This window comes from Dunckerocampus dactyliophorus, chromosome 14, assembly GCF_027744805.1.
Source record: "Dunckerocampus dactyliophorus isolate RoL2022-P2 chromosome 14, RoL_Ddac_1.1, whole genome shotgun sequence".
Taxonomy (NCBI): Eukaryota; Metazoa; Chordata; class Actinopteri; order Syngnathiformes; family Syngnathidae; genus Dunckerocampus; species Dunckerocampus dactyliophorus.
In genome coordinates this window covers 20,157,338-20,176,657 of record NC_072832.1, presented here as the reverse complement: position 1 = coordinate 20,176,657, position 19,320 = coordinate 20,157,338, and the positions used below count along the sequence as shown (strand labels likewise).

At 40.4% G+C, this 19,320-nt stretch overlaps 2 protein-coding genes across 7 annotated transcripts in view; one reads left to right on the top strand and one right to left on the bottom strand.

The window, feature by feature from the left end:
• Positions 1 to 19,320, bottom strand: part of LOC129194311 (hepatitis A virus cellular receptor 1 homolog) — a 286,203-nt gene that overhangs the window by 155,647 nt on the left and 111,236 nt on the right. The window lies entirely within an intron of this gene.
• ttc7a (tetratricopeptide repeat domain 7A) overlaps positions 1 to 19,320 on the top strand; it is a 75,502-nt gene that overhangs the window by 34,265 nt on the left and 21,917 nt on the right. For all 6 annotated transcript variants that reach the window (XM_054798397.1, XM_054798398.1, XM_054798399.1 and 3 more), the window contains 5 exons: positions 2,051 to 2,108; positions 2,935 to 3,007; positions 4,856 to 5,016; positions 18,095 to 18,211; positions 18,472 to 18,584. In XM_054798397.1, the coding sequence (XP_054654372.1) occupies positions 2,051 to 2,108; positions 2,935 to 3,007; positions 4,856 to 5,016; positions 18,095 to 18,211; positions 18,472 to 18,584 (522 nt within the window). The remainder of the gene's footprint in view (positions 1 to 2,050; positions 2,109 to 2,934; positions 3,008 to 4,855; positions 5,017 to 18,094; positions 18,212 to 18,471; positions 18,585 to 19,320) is intronic.

Sequence of the window (19,320 nt, the reverse complement as noted above, 5' to 3'; positions counted from 1 at the left end):
ATGAACAACCTTCATTCAGCTGATGAACAGCCTATTTCACTTTAACGGTTGTTTAGACTAAATGCTTACTCAAATATAAATTCATTTTGATAAGGCGTGTTTGAGCACTCTGATACAAGCAGTTGATTCCTGACTCTGCCCAAGCACGTCTGACCAGCAGCGGCCAGATAGAGCCCATGAAATCACAACAAGGGCGTGTGCTAATGTGGTAACAACGTAGCAGAAATACTAGTAGGAGTGATGTCAGTCGCGTGGCAGTGTTTGTTGTTCAAGTTGGAAGGAGACGTTCAAACTGAGCACAAAACTTGTCATGCATACCTCTTTGCACATTTGAAGCAGCATCACGCGGAAAACTCCCACGGGATGGCAAAAACTCATTAACTGTATATAAAAGAGCCAGCCTATACCGGTGGTGAGTAACGTCGGTTTTAAGCGCTTATGTGAGCACCCAGAACCTCGCTATATTAGCTTCACTGACACTACATTGTAGATAAAACTATACCGCAGATGCATAAAGAAGTAAATGGGTCAGTTTTTCTCATACCTACTGTTGCTGACTATTGTCCTCTGTTTGAGTAATATCACTTGAGCAATCATTTTTTCACATTCCACATTAGAAAATCAGTATGGTAATAAAATTTGACATATCGGATTGACATTGGTGTCGGCTGCAGTATATTGGTTTAGTATTGAAAGTGAAAAGGTTGTATTGGGACACCCCTAAATAGAAGTTACCCACTCTCCATCACAACACTCTCCCTATATTTGATATCATGTGATACGGTGATGCATGCATATGGTGATGCTGGGGTCTTACTGCTTTGATTTTGAGTCCTCTTACTTGCACATAAGTCTTGTGTGTATTCGTGTGTGTGTATTCTTCTTCCTTTGTTCTAATGTTCTTCTCTTAACACCACATGTTGAGCTTGGTCCTCCTTTAAGAATAAGAGTCACAAAAAAGCAAAACAAAGCCAAAGAAAACTCTAAATGTGTAGATTATCAATGAATTGCCCTCAGCGATATGCTGATGTCTCATGACATCATCCACGAAAGCCTTCCTAACTTGTAAGATTTTTGCGTCTTTAGTGGCGTATTTGCTCCCAAAAATGTGAGAAAATCCCAAATTGTACTACCTCAGGTCCGTCCGACTGTAGAGGTGCTGCTGTGCTAATAAAAATACAGTAATCCCTTGTTTATTGCATTTTATAGGTTCCAGACCTGACCGGGATAAGTGAATTTCCGCAAAGTAGGATTCCTTATTTATAAATGGAATATTTTTGGAGTTACAGCATAGAAAGCCTGTTAATGCCCTTCTAAATATGTTTTTTAACATTATTTAAAGGCCTCTAGGCATGAAATAACACCTTTACACTCCTATAACACAATATAGTAGACATAATAAAATAAGCAATTTAAGACATAAATAAGATTTGTGCTCGTGTGTGTTGCTGTAAATGTGTTCCAGTGCTAGGGGAGCAGAATGGGGGTCGGACAGGAAGTGACGTCGGGGGTTCAGAGTTGAGTTGAAATCTGTCGTAGGTTACGGCTGCAACAGTAGCCCGTGTTAGGGATTATTGTGCCTGTTGTGAGATTATTCAAACCTGCAAAAAAAGCCTGTTGTTCCGGTGATCGGGTCTGGTGCTTATGTGTCACACCTAGTGGCCACTGTGGAATACTACATATCACAACGTCTTTGAACGTGTCTTCTGAATGTCTTATATTTGTATTTTACTTCATTTAGCCATTTTAAAGCTTGAAAATACATCAATAAACTTTGCTTAAATCTGCATATTTTTGACTAACAATAAGCCCTATTCGACCACGAAACAGCATGATTTTTTAATTATATATATTTTAAAACTTGTGATAGGTTGAAGCTGAGAAATTCAAACTGCAAAGTGGCAAAGGATTACTGTATTTCTAAAACCAATTTACTGGATGTCTTGCTGAGCCGTTATCCGCTAAGATATTGAATCCACATGTACAACATGTGGATTGTATGTGCTAACAGTAAAGTAAATAACCTGCTGATTCTGTCCTTCTTACTTAGCCTCTCTGAAAGAAGATCGGAATGAGTACAACAAAAAAGCACTTCGGATTCTGAGAAAGTAAGTCCCGGTTATTCCAGCCAAATGTTCTATAACTTGTCAGTCTAGTCCAGGGAAGAAAATCAAGTGCCATAATTTTCATGTGGGCCTAACACTCTAGCAGCAGCAGTGGCAGAGCCAGACATTTTTTTATTGGAGTGGCCAAGGTGAGACCATTACTCAGATAGGGGTGGCAATAAGTTGAGACCTGAAACGTCTAGATGGCCGGTGGGGTGGCTGAAGAGTGTCCACCACGTAGCTCCGCCACTGTGCAGCAGTGTTTTTGTAACATTGAATTGTAACATTCCTATTTGTGAGTATAGGTGACATAGAAAATGGATGGATGGAAGGAGCGAGCTAGCTTACTACTTACTAGCCGCCCACGTTTGTTTACACGCTTGAGAGGCGGTTTGATGAGGTCATATTTTGCACACCGGCAAATATGGGAGCCCATAGGCATATATACAGTGTTATATTTATTACTGTCTTTCATTATAGGGAAAAATCCTGATACCAATATTGACCGATATTACATTTTTTATGCCAATATCAGGCCAATAATATTGGTGGGCCGATATTGACAGACATTCCTACTATTGATTTTAGTGTGTACACCTTAGTTTTCTCAGGTCCAGGTGAATTTAATTATTGTGCGTTAATTAAAGATCTAATACCTCATGCAGTCTAAGCCGATGAACATCGTGGCTGCTGAACGTATCCATCTTCATCTGATACCTGTGTTATTTTAGCCGTGTAAGATGCTAGTGCAGGAGTAAAAACTACACAATTGGTTTCAGTGCAATGCAATTTTTGGCACAGCTAGTTATGGCTTTATGTGTCTTCACAGGGCTCATTCCTTGGATCCACTGGATTCTCACATTGCCATGTGCCTGGCTCTTCAGTTGGCACTTGTTCGCCAGGTGAACACACACAAGTCAACTGTCATGTTTGTTGACATGTGTTCTTGAAAGATATTGCTGTTTTCCACCAAGCAGGAAGTCCTTACAGCAGGGTATCGAGAAATTTTGGTTGATTAGACAACACATTTTCCTACTAATTTAAATGTATTTAAATGCACATAAACACAAATGTAATATACAGGAGCTCTGGCAGTGACATCCCCACATTTTAGATCCCACATTTAAGTTAGAAATATTAGCACATTAGTTTTTAATGCACATTAACAAGTTACATTCATACATGTCACCTGTCCATCCATTTTCTTCCACATATCCGAGCCCAGCTCGCAGGGGCTGCAGTCTCAGTAAGATTGCCCAGAATTGCTTGTCTTCGGTTACCTATTCAGCTCCACCAGGGGGCGACACTGAGGCATTCCCAGACCAGCTGTGAGACATAGTCCTTTGCGGCTGGGCATGCCCGGAGCACCTCACAGGTGAGGTGTCTGAGAGGCATCCGAAATAGATGCCTGAGCCACCTCAACTGGCTCCTCTCCATGTGGAGGAGCAGCGGCTCTAGTCTGAGCCCCTCCAGAATGAGTTCCTCATCCAATCTGTACTGGACAGTCCAGACACCCTGCATGGGAGCTCATTTAGGGGTCTTGTGTCCACAATCTAGCAACCACCCAAAGCTTCCAACCATAGGTGAGGTTAGGGACGCAGAGTGACTGGTAAATTGAAACATCACAATGACAGTTTGATACAGTGACGGCATTACCGCTGACCAAGTATATAAAACTAAGAACAAAAAAATCACTTTAAAACATAATCACTGTAAAACATTGAACACCCATGTCCTAAAGTGTATCAAAATAATGGACTGCATCAGAGTTTTGATTTCTGCAGGTTACAGTAATCCTTTGCCACTTTGTGCTTTGAATTTTGCGGCTTCACTCTATCACGGTTTTTAGAAAATATATTAATACATCAAGTTTTTTCAAGGTTGAATACAGCCTATTATTAATAAAAAATATTCATAGTTAAGCAAATATTCGTATTGTTACATGTTTATATATTTAGGTATGTATATATTATGAGGTATACCTTTTTAGTGTTAAGTTGCGGTGTGATGACTTTAGTGTTCTTTGTAAGATGACGCCATGAGTCAGAGTCAGTTATGTTGAGTCTTGACCTCCAGCAATTTCCAATGGGTTGACAAGCTTGTTGTTTTGAGTTTTTTTAATAGTTCCTGATTGGCTCCTGTCAAGTAAAGAGCTACCTGGTCCTCACGGACTCGTGTGTGCCATAATATGCCATTTTTTTCCCCTACATTTAGTGGGTGCAGCTTATACACCGGTGCAGTTTATGCAATGGAATTTACGGTATGTAGTTCTGCTAATGTACACACTATTGAATTGACACTGGGCAGTCACACACCCTCCTTACGAGCGTATATTGTGATTATTAGAAGTCGCTTCAAGAAACGACCAAGTTATACTGTATCTAAGTCATCAGTCAATCATTCAGCATTATATGGTAGAATGACTCAGTATTGAATAACAGAGTGTCTTGCAAACTAGAAGGGACTAAACGCACACACTCAGCATACCATCAAAGCTCACTGGTATTACACATCATTGTTTTCTGTTTTGAACTTTATGGGTATGAATGTTGTGTTGATGATCCATGTCTTTGTTATGTGTTCGGAGTCTTACATAAATGAAGCCTTACCACTCCTCTTCTCTCTCACCTTCAACCTTCAAGTACAGTTATTTAATATTTCACAGCCGGTTGTAAACTATACTGTACATTTAACCGTACATTTGGTGGAAATGCGACTTTGGTTACCTCCAATAATGGATGTGTGTGCAGGTATCGGCAGCGATGGAGCCCTTGCAGGAGGCATTATCTCTCCAAGAGGATGACTTACACTCCCTCCACCTGCTGACTCTTCTCCTCAGTGCTCAGAAACACCACCGCCATGCCTTGGACACCTTGGGACTGGCCCTCAGCCAACACCCTGACAACTTCAAGTAAAAATCACACTCACACATGCAATAGAAAATACGAAGCAATTCGACAGGATGGCTTTTTAGAGTTTGTACATGGTCTTTGAGAGAGAGCGTGCCTGAGTGATTGTGAAGAGCCATGCTGCAGTAACACTTGTCATCTTGCAGGGATAGGGTGTCTCAGCTCCACTGCGTTGGAGGCCAGGCGCACACACAAACAGACACACATACTCGCAATGCCTTATTTAGAAGTGCCAGAGTGAAGGCCTGCATTGCGGTACCTATTTCCCCCTCATACTCCCCTTACCCTTTTAACACAGCAGCTTTGACCCAAGCCCGGGAGCTGACGTTTCTACAAAAACATGCACTCCCGACTTAGTAGCTGTCCTGGACTATCATACTATTTCTCTTTATCAAGCTCATTTCCTTAATGTATTAAATTAAATAACCAATCTGCTGAAATAAAAAATGCAGAATAATCATCATGAAGAGAAGGCCAGATTATATGTGATGGTAGCAACAGGAACAGTTCCTTCACATAAACTACATTATGAAAGCATGTTGCATCATCTCTGAGATGTGTATACTCACTGTTTCAAGAGCTTGTAAAGCACTTCTCTGTACAGCCATTTGGGGTCAGTATTGGCCTCCACCGCCCCAGCAGGACGGCTGGGGGTACTTCCACATCAGGAAAGAGGGGAAGAGAGTGATAATGCACAAACACAACAAAATCGATGGTACAACACAGGGAAAGACAGATTTAAAAGTTGAAAAAGAAAAACATCAAAAGAGAGACAGCTGCTTCTGTGATGAAGCTGTACTGCTTTGCCCTGCATGTAAAATCATTTTACTCTCTTCTCTCTGTCTTCCGTCTAAAATGTACAACCACACACACACACACAGGCTTCCTCTGTAGAGACACTTGACTACTTTGACCCATTTAAGTGCTCTTTTCCAGACCCAGCCAATCACATTCGCTCTTTGCGCCAGGAATCCCCATCACCTGGGTAACCATGAGGTCATATGGGCAGAACATGTAGCATCGGTTGTCATCCTCAAGCTCTTTTTTTACCCGGCAGCACAGAGAAATTAAGTTAAACAATAAGAGAGAGTGTGAGATTAAATATATATATATATATATATATATATATATATATATATATATATATATATATATTTATATATACCAGCAGTTTACTGAGAGGAACAGTTCAAATTTTGTCAATGAAATTTCCTCTCAAGTCTATGGTTCCTAGGTCATACATTTTTGATTTCTGGACTACAGTTATCCTTTGTTTATCGCGATTAATTAGTTTCAGACTCGATCATATCATCAATAAATGATGCTTATTTATAGGATTGCGTATTTATAAATGGAATATTTTTGGAGTCACAGCATAGAAACCTGTTTACGACATTCTAAAGATGTTTTTTAATATTATTAGAGCGCTCTAGACATGTAGTAACACACCTATAGTCATCTTTACTCTTGTATTACCCCATATAGTAGATATAATGATAGAAAATAAGACATATTAGACATATATAAGACTCGTGCTTGTGTGTGTTGCAATAAATGTGGTCCGGACGTGTGGAGGACAGGATGTGACGTCGGGGGTGCCGAGTTGACTTTTAGCTTGGCATGGGTTACCACCGCAATAAGGATTATTGTACCTGTTATAAGATTTCAAACCTGCAGTAAAAACCTGTTGTTCGAGCGATCAAGTCTGGTGCTTGTGTGTCTCACCGAACATTACAGTAAAATTACTGACACTTAGTGACCAGTGTAGAATACTACATATCATCACACCATCTTTGAAAGTGACTTCTGAATGCCTTATATTTGTATTTTACTTCATTTAGTCATTTTTATGCGTGAAAATGCTTAAATACGTAAAATGTGTTTAATCATGCATATTTTTGGACTAATAATAGGTCGTATTGAACCACAAAGCAGCATGATTTATTAATTCATATACAGTATTTTTGAAAAACTGTGATACAGTGGAGCTGTGAAATTTGAAGCACAAAGTGCAGATGGATCAATTCATAATGAAAAATTATTGTTTCGTTTGAACAAAACTATCATAAACATTTTGAGTGTCGGCGGGGCACTTTGCGGCAGTCTACAACCATGCAATGCAACTAAGTTGTTTGGTCCAGATACAGTGTGGTAAAATACACAAGCTTATCTACAGAGAGGAAACTGATGAGGAATATAGCAGGTCGTTGAAACGATAAATAATAGTATGTGAGAAAAGCCAATCATCACCATGCATTTTGATCAGTTCTACAGTAAAAGTCCAAACACTGTTTCATTACAGTAACCTCTTGTTTATTGCAGTTAATTGGTTCTAGACCTGACCGTGACAAGTGAATTTTTGCAAAGTAGGATTTATTTATAAATGAAATAGTTTTGTAGTTTTGTAACAGCACAGAAAACCTGTTAACGACCTTCTGAACACAGTTTTTAACATTATTAGAGCCCTCTAGATGTAAAATAACACCCCTATAGTCACCTTTACACTTGGATTACCCAATATAGTAGATATAATAATAGAAAATAAATGATATAAATGAGGCATAAATGAGACTTGTGCTCATGTATGTTGCAATAAACGTGGACAGGATGTGACCTCGGGGGTTGAGGTTTAGCTTGAGGTCACAAAAGTAGCCCGTGTTATTATTATGACTATTATGTTATTATTATAGTGTCTGTTGTGAGATCATTCAAACCTGCAATAAAAGCCTGTTCTTCTGGCGATCAAGTCTGATGGTTGTATGCCTCACCGAACATTACAGTAACATTACTGACACCTAGTGGTCAGTGGTCAATACTACATGTCATTACAACATCTTTGAATGAGTGTTCTGAATGCAGTATTTGTGTTTTATTTCACTAAGCCATTTTTATGCTTGAAAATGCTCAATTTAGGCAAAAAAATGTGTAAAATTTGCTTAAATATGCATTTTTTTGACTGATGCTTTTCCACCACGAAAAAACATGATTTATTATGTCTGGAAAGCCGTGGTAGAGTCACGCCATGAAATTCGAACCGCGATGTGGTGAGGGATAGTACGTTGATCATTTCATTGTGCCCAAAGCTCACCCTCAGTGCAGTTTTCCTCAGTTTGAGGAGCTTGTTGCTGTGTATTATGACACAACAGTTGTGTTTGTGCACTGTGCTGGTGAGAGGAAGTTTGTGATGTTGTGTATGAGTGTACCAAAGGGAGTGATGTACTTGTGTCTAAGATCTTAACCTTGCACATCCATCTTTGTGCGTCACTGTGTGTGTGTGGGTGCGCAGGTGTGTGTGTGTATGTGTGCGTGCATGCATGTGTATGATCCTTGTTAGATATTGCCAGAGCAAACTGTCAGTTTGCTGTGGCATACCAAATTTCTTCTTCCTGCATCACTCTCACATCAGCTTCCACCAGCCTCTGACTTTTGTTCTATCCTTCCCTTCTTTGCACTTGATTCCTTGATGTCTTTCCACACTGTACATTTTCTGTAACTATTAATTTTCTTCTCTTGTAATTCTAATCGCCCAACACGTGGGTATGCTTTTCACTGTGTGATGGGCTTCTGCATCAGATGGAGAGGTGAAAGGGTGTGTGTGTGTGCGCGCGTGTGTGTGTGTCATGCTTGTGGTCTCACAGTTTGTTCTAAAGAGAATGATTAATCCCTGCCTTTGATTCCGCATTCATCGAACAGGAGGTTGCAGCATGAGCTAGTGTGCGTGTGTGTGTGTGTGCGTAGCTATATAAATATGTGTCAGTTGGCACACACATACGTGCTTGCTTAATGCTCTTTTCACAAACAAAGCATATCAGCACAGGCATGAGTAATCTCTTTGCATGTTTTGCACATGTGTGTGCACCTGCACGTGCCTGCAGAAAACAAACTTTGATCTGTGGGAGTGTAGAATGAGTAATACTGTCGATTGACCACTTTTTTAAGGGAACATTGTTTGCTGTCTTTAAATGGAGTTGATGCTGGCACTCATCCCTTTTAGCTGGCCACCACTGAGCATTTACACAGCAACGCTGCTGCTCACTGCCATCTATTCACCAACACCACACTCTGCACACACTAGTCTCATTCCCAAGAGGCTGAAAATGACAGTTGTAATCAGATGTGCATTATTTCGTCTTGAAATCTACCTTTGTACTGGAGCTCTGAGGCAAACGCTGGCTTTGAACCACAGTTGTATAACAAGCCTTATGTATGACTTTGGACAGTTTATATTTACAAATGAAAATGACTGAGGCGAAGAAGAGTCATAGTCTATAGGCCCTGCATTCATAGATGTATACAGTCAAACCTGTTTATAGCGGCCACTAAAGGGAAACGGCAAAAGTGGCCGCTATAGGCAGGTGGCCATTATAGACAGGTTGGCGCCATTTTGAATTTGTGCGCGCACATATTAACACATATGCACATATGTCTGTGATTAGAAGCTTGTTGTGTTTGCAGATACATATTTCATTGCATAGCAGAACCACCAGTTTTACTGTGCATGTGACAATAAAACTCTTGAATCTTGATATAATTATACTGTTACATGTTGACCAGTAGAGGGCACTGTGGGACTGCGGATAAAAGTTGTAAAGAACTACTAGGTTAATAAACGGCTGTTAATAAAGTGATTAAAATGCATCGGAGACGTGAGTCTCTCCTTCCCCACAACAAGGGGCATTACAGTATTGACCAGTGCACATTGTCTCACACCAGTGTCACTGTCTGCAACGAGCTCCAAAGAAGACAGCTTTTTTTATGTGGAACAACTGACAGTTTGTGTGGATCTTGTGAATGATTGTGACTGAGCTAGGACTCAGTAATTAAAGTCTACACACGACGGCTTCATTGCTTAAAAAACTAAACTTTTTTGTGCATGAAGCTTCTGCTTGAGTCGGCATTTTGGCCGCTATGAGCGGTCAGATACTGACCAAGGGATAAAAATGGGTGGCCGCTGGTCGCGTTAGACAGGTGACCGCTATACACAGGGTTTATAACACGTAAATTTTCTGCGGGGGAATTTTTCAGTGGCCGTTATAGGCAGGTGGCCGTTCTATACAGGTGGCCGCTAAGACAGGTTTGACTGTATTTGTGAGGTTGCCGTGTTAATGTTGTATATGTCTGTATCAATACCATACATGTTACTATGTTTCTAATGTAGATACACAACCTGAGATAATTGCAGATTTGAGAAGAAGAGCACGACCACATCTGCTTCAACCCTAATGTACAGTAAACCATCTGGTCAACCACTGATGTGTTTTGATTTCCTCCCAAAAATGTCCATAGGAAGCAATGGAAATACTGTATATAATAAGTCACTGCACATAATCAATCATACAACCTTCAACAGTACAGGCCAAGTCATTTTAATGTAATTCTGATGTTATTAACCTTACAGCAAGTGTAAAAATAAGTGAAGCATTCTTGTGCAGTCTTAATTACACATAATGTGAGTAGTACGTTGGAGATGCACCTCACTCATTTTACTTTGTAACAATTCTAAATTGTCACTTGTGTTACTTCTGAAATATGAAAGCAACTGACTAGTGTGAGAGTGATAAAACCAGATTGATGACACGGGACTCTTACTGCTTTGACCTTGAGTTTTAGGGTCCGTCCACACGGGGATGTTTTCAGGTTGGAAACGGTAAAGTATTTTATCGTTTCAGCCTTTCATCCACACTGCAACAGTTCTAGGTTGCCCTGAAACTGTATTTTTTGAACATGGCTTCCAGGGTGGGAAAATCTGATGACGTCTGATAACGCCTTGTTGTTTCTGTGTGGACAACACACCACTATGTAGGAACGATGATGTCACAAGACCAGACGTCAGCGGTTGTGTACTGCTACCGAAAAGCCAACATAATATCTGAATATTTCGACTGGCATGAATCCCAGTCGACCCAGGCCCAAACTGCTATTTTTATTATTATTATTATTATAACGTGCATGCGTGAAAACTCACCAAAATATGCAAGCATATCAGATTCAGCAAATTTTTTATATTTCAGGGGTCCCATACACGAACTCCCAAAACTCACTCAGTAGCGCCTCCTTTAAATTTTGCCCCTTCCACCAGTCTTACTGAAAATTTGGTGGAGACGTCGATCATGACAGGACACACGAAAAAGTCTTATGAACCCATGTCGAAAAACAAACAGGAAGTTGGCCATTTTGGTTTCTGTCGGCAATTTTGGGAGAAAACAAGGGGTCTTGCTTCGACATGCTAGTCCAAGGGACTTTGACCAAATGTGCCCAAATTAAAGTCATGAACACTGGACAGTTGGGCGAGGATATGTTGCAAACCAATTTAGCTTACGCCACAGGATGTGTGCGGCGGATGGCACCAAACTTTGATGGTCAATCTGTCGATTCACCACACAAATGTGAACATTAATAGCTCGGGTCCACAAGGTCAGATCTTGATCATAGTTGGTATATACTGTATGATGAAGACGACACCATGAAGTTATATGTAGGTCACTTCCTGAATTTGTCTCAGCGCCCCAAGTGAACCCCACAGTGTGTGGGGGTGCGAGGTCAGGTTTTAGCTGCTCGCGGCTTTAATTTGTCTTACACTCACAGTCACTCTTACACTCTTAGTTGTCAGTCTAGACAAGCGGTTGTGGTGGAAATCTTCTATTTTACCATTAGGCCAATTGATTTGAAGAAATAGTTCTGCTAATATACATTTATGTCAGACTGATTTGCTTGAAGAACAAACTATGCTGTGTTACGACTATTTGCTCATGGCTTGAGCCCTTCTGTCTCCAAAAACAGGTTTCTCCAATGGCGTTTTCACGTCAACAGGTTCTGATTAATCCGGAATACATCCTTGCACCTGATAAAGTCCTGATAACGTTTGTATAACTATGCTTCTGTCCTGTCCTTCGGGGGAGGGGCCCTTGCAGCAGACTCTCAAGGGTCTGTGTCATCTGTCTTCCCCATCTGCAGAATAAATACCCAGACAAACAGATCTGTCATTGAGCAGTTTATTTCTTCTCTCCACCGGTGCTAACGGACATTTTCCACTTCACCGGGCAAGCGGAAGACAATGGACATGAGGCATGCGTTTTTTCTTCTTCTGTAGTTTTGGTGTGTCACGTGGCTTTGTCTGGCTGTCTGTTTACAGCGCCACATGCAGGTGTGCCTTATGTATTACATTGTTTTCACCCAGTGATCCGTTCCTGTGTGTCTGTGACTATTTACTGATCCGAAACTGTGTGAACAATTTAGTTTCAACAAAAAAGAAAAAAAAAACAGGAGTGTTCCCGTATGGACAGTGCCTTATAGTTGTCCTCGTTTCTCGCTCTTTTTTTCACACATCTCTTAACTCTTGTTGAGGATGGTGTAATGACAGGTTACCGGTTGGACCCCAAAACTGAAACATAGCGTGCAGATGGAAGAAAAACAGCTGCTCTCAAAGAGCGGGAATTTCCAAATACGACAAGTCCAGAAAATGACAACAAAAAGCAACAGTGCAAAAGAACCACACCATGTACAGAAAAAATAAAACGTAAATCTAGGACACGAATGTGACGAAGCGTGGGCTGTCGCGGAGCAACGAGGCACTCCAGGAAGACATGACAAAAGCAGACGTGCAACGCAAAACAGGTAGTACATTAACAAAACAAGAAAGAAGCACTAGCACACATAGAAAGTACAGGAGCCGATCAGAAACTGGAAGCAGACCTAAGCAGCGTGCATGTGTGTGTGTGTGTGTGTGTGTGTGTGTGTGTGTGTGGTAGTCTCTTCAGAGCATATTTAAATCCATACTTTGAATGTCATCTGTAATGTGTGAGTTTAATATGACAATCAACACCCTCTATTTAGTCCACAGAGAGTCAGTTCACATGATACACACCAACTCACCATGTCACATTTCAACACAAGGATGGGTTTACACCATCAAAATGCCTGTAAACGTTTTGCCACAGTGGTAATAGGGAGCCTAGAGACACACGCAGCAGGTGTACCCTTCACACAGCACTCCTCTGCAACACTTGTCATCCGCATGTCTGAAAACCTAAGCCCCATCCTCCCACACACTCATGCTTTCAATCCTTCCATTTCCCCCTCTCTCAAACCCTGCACTCAAACACACACACACACACACACACACCTCCCCCCCAGTCATCTACTGACCCATGAGCTGGTAATAAGACGCATTTCACAGAGAGTTTTCTCCCCTGACACAAGCTCTTCTCACTCTGCTATTGAGCCTCACCCGCCCTCACACACCCCACCCCCCACCCTCGTCTGTTCTCCATCCTCTGATAATTGGAGGACCAATCAAGAGCAAGGAGGCAGTGGACAGCAAGAAGGAGACCATAGTCGTCTTTCTCCTCACACTTCTTACTAATGCCCATGACAGACTGCTTCCTCTGAGAAGCCCTCTGACAATTAACACACACACACACAAGCGCTACATCTGTGACTCCCACATCACTTAACCAGTTGTCGTCAACTCAAAGGGTTGAGCAGAAACATCATGGCCTCTGCTCATCCGCCTTTCAACACACTGTATATGGGCGCACAAACTCACGCACACATTGACCCGTATGTGCCTCAGACCTCCGACACTGACGCTTTTTGGCACTTAACCCAGCTACTCTAAAAGAAGGCAACTAATGTATTCAATTTTGTATGCTTTGCTAGATGTTATCAGCTGTGTTACAGTGATTCCACAGTGAAGTACGGTCCTTTATAGCAGGGACGCTGGACAGTGGCCAGTACTGGAAGAGAGAAAAACGAAACATAGTATAGTACCTTTTAGCTTAGCAAACGATAACGATAAATAAAAATGGACACTACGATTCAGATAAAAATTTACTGTGTGAATGTTAAGAAATGCTCTCAAAAAATACATGAATTGAGGACTACAGTCATTCCTCGCCACTTTGCGCTTTGAATTTCCCAGCTTCACTCGAAAATATATTAATTAATAAATCATGCTGTTTGGTAGTAGCCTACTATTAGTTTAAAATATGCATATTAAAATGCATATTTAAATTTGACTTATGTTTTGGCTAAATTAAGCATTTTCAAGCATAAAAATGGCTAAATGAACTTAAATGCAAATATAAGGCATTCAGAAGATGTACTCAAAGATGTTGATGATGTTGTAGTATTCTACACTGGTCACTAGGTGTCAGTAATGTTACTGTCGCCGCAACAACAGGCTTTTCTGAGAATCAACACAGGCTACTGTTGCAGCTGCAACCCACACCGAGCAAAAATGAACTCACGTCACCACTTCCAGTTCGCCCCTCAGTCAGCTCCGCTATCACCGGAAAACATTTACAGCAACACACATGGGCACAAGCCTTATTTATGTCTTAAATGTCTTATTTTCTCATATTGTGTCTACTATATTGGGAGATATGAGTGTAAAAGTGACTATAGGGTGTTATTTCATGCCGACATGGTTTTAATAATGTTTTAAAAAATGTATTTAGAAGGTCATAGGCAGTTTTTCTATGCTCTATCTACGAAAATACAGTAATCCCTTGTTTATCGTGGTTAATTGGTTCCAGACTTGACCGTGACAAGTGAATTTCCATGAAGTAGGCTTCAATATTAATAAACGGAATATTTGCATAGTTATAGCATAGAAAACCTATTTATGACTTTCTAAGTACAACTCCTACCATTACTAGAGCCCTGCATACATGAACACACCTCCAGTCACCTTTTTACACTCATATTACCAGATATAGTAGACATAATTAGAAAAAAGAAGACATTTAAGACATAAATTTGAATGTCTTCCAGACGTGTGGACAGGAAGTGACGACGGGGATTCAGAATTGAGTTTTAGCTGGCGTCTGGCCACAACAGTAGCCCATGTTATGATGATGATGATACCACCTATTATTATTAGCTCCACCAAGCGCAGTGCAAAGCACGAGCACAATGCAGAGGTTATCTGGCGTTTATCTGTTTGTTTGTGTTCAAAATAACTTAAAGTTATGAATGGATTTGGATGACATTTTCAGGAATTGTCAGAAATGGGAATATGGAAGAACTGATTACATGTTTGGGGGTGATCTGGATCACCGTCTGGACCCAGGAATTTTTTTTACGATTCCTTAAAAGAGACTTACTATATTAATTTTCGGGCCTTTGTATTGAGTTCTGGTCTCCTATAGAGCAAAGAAAGCTTTCTAGATCTTTCAGTCTTCCAGACTCTGCACCTCTTCCTGCAGTGTTTAATGCCTCCTGCCCAAACGGTCTGTGTAATTTACTCCCTCCCTCCCATCGAGCCCACTCCGCTGTGATTGGTCACACTCCCAAGCGCTCCCGAGGACTTTCGGACAACTGCCGAATCCCTTTTGTCTGATTATTTACACCAAATAAACACAGTTAGTACCCTGATAAATCGTTACCTACAGCTTGCTGTTCTGTATTATATTGCCGTACTACTATATTTGTAATTTAGTTTATTTAGAAATTTTTTATGCTTGAAAATGCTTAATTTAGGCCAAGAATACCCAACATTTGCTTAAATAAGCATTATTTTGGACTAATAATAGGCCGTAATCAACCACTAAACAGCAATCATTTATTAATTCATTCATTTTTGAAAAACCTTAATAGAGTGACGGAGCGAGGGACGACTGCATTGTATTTATAAGTAGGAATCCTACTTTGCGTAAATTCGCTTATCACGGTTGAGCCTGGAACCAATTAACCGTGATAAACAAGGGATTACTGTATAGCATTCATTCAGGTTAACAAATGATAACGATAAATAACAATGGACACTACAATTCGGACATAAATTTACAATATGAATGTTAAGAAATACTGTCAATATAAATACATACAGTGAGGACTATACCACAGGGAGGTCATACTTCTAGCATGCAGCATAATCCAAATGCTTGAGTTTCCATTTGAAATGTCGTTATAAGCATTTGCCATGTATTGTTTTAGATTAGAATAACATTAGTGTGAATGCTGGAATCTGTGAATGTTTAAACTAAATTACGATTAAACAGAGTACCATCAGCTATAAAGCCCACAAAGAACAAAATTAATAGTGCACAACACTCATCTTTAGTGTCTTGATGGAGTACTCTGTTCAAATTTAATGTCTCTGGGGAGAGCTTCCACCATGATGAAGCCTCTACTTCAGAAGGACAATCATCTTTTATACTGATTTGAGAACAAGGGACATGCTTGTAGGTCCTGCTGAGAAGGGCTGATGAAATGCAGATGAAGCTCATCACAAATGTATTCATGTTGCCTGACCATGTATTAATAACCTTATCTTGAAGAGATGATTCTGTATCATTCTGTACCAAACCAAAAACAAATCCAGAAAACAAATTAAATAAAGGCTATAAATGATTTTTATTTTGTTGTGGTGAAATAAGTATTGGATACCTAATGATTATTTTCTTAGTCAAGTCATTTCAAGCTTGTTATTTTAATAAATTGAGTAAATCGCTTAGTCAGTCAGTCACTTTTTTTTCCAAAGTCAAATCTGATGTGTGTGAATATCCTGTTTTGCCTAAAACATAAGGATAATAGGTCTGCTTTCATGGATGACCGAGGAAATAAAAAAAAATATTCGCATTTGAGAAACGCGAAGGATATTTACGTTTTTAAATTTAAGAAACGATTACTCAAAGACCAAAATAGGATTGGAGCATTGATTAATTGTTGCAGCTCTACAAATTAGTCCTCCCCATCAGCAAAAAGCTTGGTGAGATATGAGAAAATCTGTGGAGGGAGCTGAAACTTGCCAAAAACAGCCCAGGAGAGTACTGTATCTCCCCTCCTGAGATGTGCTAAGAATAAAGCTACAGTGCCAAAAAAATCATGGACTGTTCATGTTTTTGTTCGAGGGTCATTCTTTGTTGAGAACTCAGCGATTGTGTGGGATTGATTGTTGACTAATCGTGTCTTGAAGAAATTGAAAGAAAATGGAGTGCACTATAGTCAGCCCTTACCACTTTGCATTTCGAATTTCGCGGCTTCACACTAGGACAGTTTTTCAAAATATACAAATTAATGAATCATGCTGTTTTGTGGTTGAATGGGGCCTACTATTAATCTAAAATATGCATGTTTAAGCAAATTTTACACATTTCTGGCCTAAATCAAGCATTTTCAAGCATAAAAATGGCAAAATGAACTAAAATACAAATATAAGGCATTCAAAAGAAGCATTCAAATCTACTAGGTGTCAGTAATGTTACATTGATGAGACAATAGCCACTGCAGGAAGTACTCTCCCAATGCTAGCACGTGTGAGTCTACATTATGTCCTATTTATGTCTTAAATGGCCTATTTTCTGTGTATGTACTATATTGGGTAATACGAGTGTAAATGTGATATAGGGGTGTTATCTCATGTCTAGAAGGCTCTTATACTGTTAATAAATGTGTTCAAAAAGTCATAAACAGGTTTTCTATACTCTAACTACAAAAATATTGCATTTATCAATAAGGAATCCTGCTTTGCAGAAATTGTCACGGTCAGGTCTAGAAGCAATTAACCACGATAAACAAGGGATTACAGTACTTGGTCGCGCCAGCAGAGGCGCTGTTAGTTCAGTCTCATTTTCTGTCTAAAGAAACCCAACATGACATCTGCTCTGGGGATCCACACAATCCTCCGGCTTGGACCTCCAGAAAAAAATGTAACTTAAGGTAGATAACGTAAGGGCTTTTAGTATATGGTTTCCTGTGCATATATGACTCGCTCAGAGGGTGTACAGCCCACCATTCTGTTGCAGGAGCTACATTTGCAATAAAAATGACTTTTGGAACACAGTCCCGTCTCCATCAATACTCTCTTCAAGGAGCTAATAAGCTAAATAGTTGATGAGTAACATGGTTTCTCACTGAGATGACTTCCTGGAAAACACCGCCCCTAGCTTTTTGGTGACTTGCCTGGCATGCGTTCAAACTTGAAACAGAACTTTGAATGGTTCATGAAGGTGACGGAAGGGACGTCATAATGACACAGAAGTGTAAACCAAACTTAATATGTTATGGCCATGGACTAGGAAGTTTTTGTTCGAATTTGAATTTATCTAAGATGCCATCTTTGTGTTTTTCCTTCAGTTTGCTGTTCACAAAGGTGAAGCTTGAAGAGGTTCTGTTCGGTCCTGGTGTGGCCTTACATACCTGTGAAGAAATGCTGCAATGCTGGCAAAGCTGCTACGATGTCAGTCACTCAACGTAAGTGTGCCTGCCTACTGTGTTTCACTGTTATATTAGATGCAATTTTAGAGGGAAGGTATTGCTATTGATCGCCTATAGTGTTTATGTGGGTGAGTATTCATGCAAGTTACATATAAGGATCTAATCTAAAAATTTTAAACTGAAAATTTGTATGAGGAAAAAAATGCTTTAAAAATTGCTTTTACTATGCAAACCAATTTAATTAAAATAGCTAATTGTTGAGCTAACATTATCGGAACCTGATGTGTGTGTTCCAGTGAGACAGATGACACGAGTAGTGTACCAGCAGTTGAGAGGCATGGTGCCAGCCCTGGAGTCAGTAAAACATCCATACACCTCACTCTGCCTGACTTCCAAGACACTTCCACTGGTTTGCTTTTTCACTGGTTCAAGTATTTTTAGCTTTCACTTAGTTGGAACTTCCGCTTTACATACATCAATAAGTTAAACACACTTCCACCCATCTAAGTACTATCCAATGTCAGACCAAAAACCTCAATTATTTTAAAGATTGCTAGACTGCCAGATGTAGACCAGGTAAAAACTCATAATGGTTGTAGGTACAAATGATGTTTCCATTATGGGGTCATAAAACTGAATTGACAGTATTTTCCGGATTATAAGGCACACTTTTTTTTTTTTTAATAATTTTACTGGTCCCGCGACTTATCACGTGTGACTTACACAGTATATGGATGCTGGACATATGTGGGCAGACCTGAGAGACCCAAAAGTGTGATGAGGGTGTGCTGGGAACGTTTGGCAAAGTCTCCCGTTCATCAACTCTCAGAGCTTTGCCTGCATCCCGGGGAAGAAAGAGGATATCGTGTTCGAATGGGCTGTATTCCGTGACTCTATTGCTGAGGCAGCCGATCAGAGCTGCTGCCGCAAGGTGGTCGTGCCAGTCATGGCGGCGAGCCCCGAACCGGATGGTGGACACCAGAGGTCAGGGCTGCCGTCAAGCTGAAAAAGGAGTCCTATGGAGCATGGATGGCTTGTTGGACTCCTGAAGCAGCTGACAGGTACCGGCAGGCCAAGCAGCACCCGGCTTTGACGGTGGTGGAGGCAAAAACTCGGGTGTGGGAGGAGTTCGGTGAGGCCTCGAA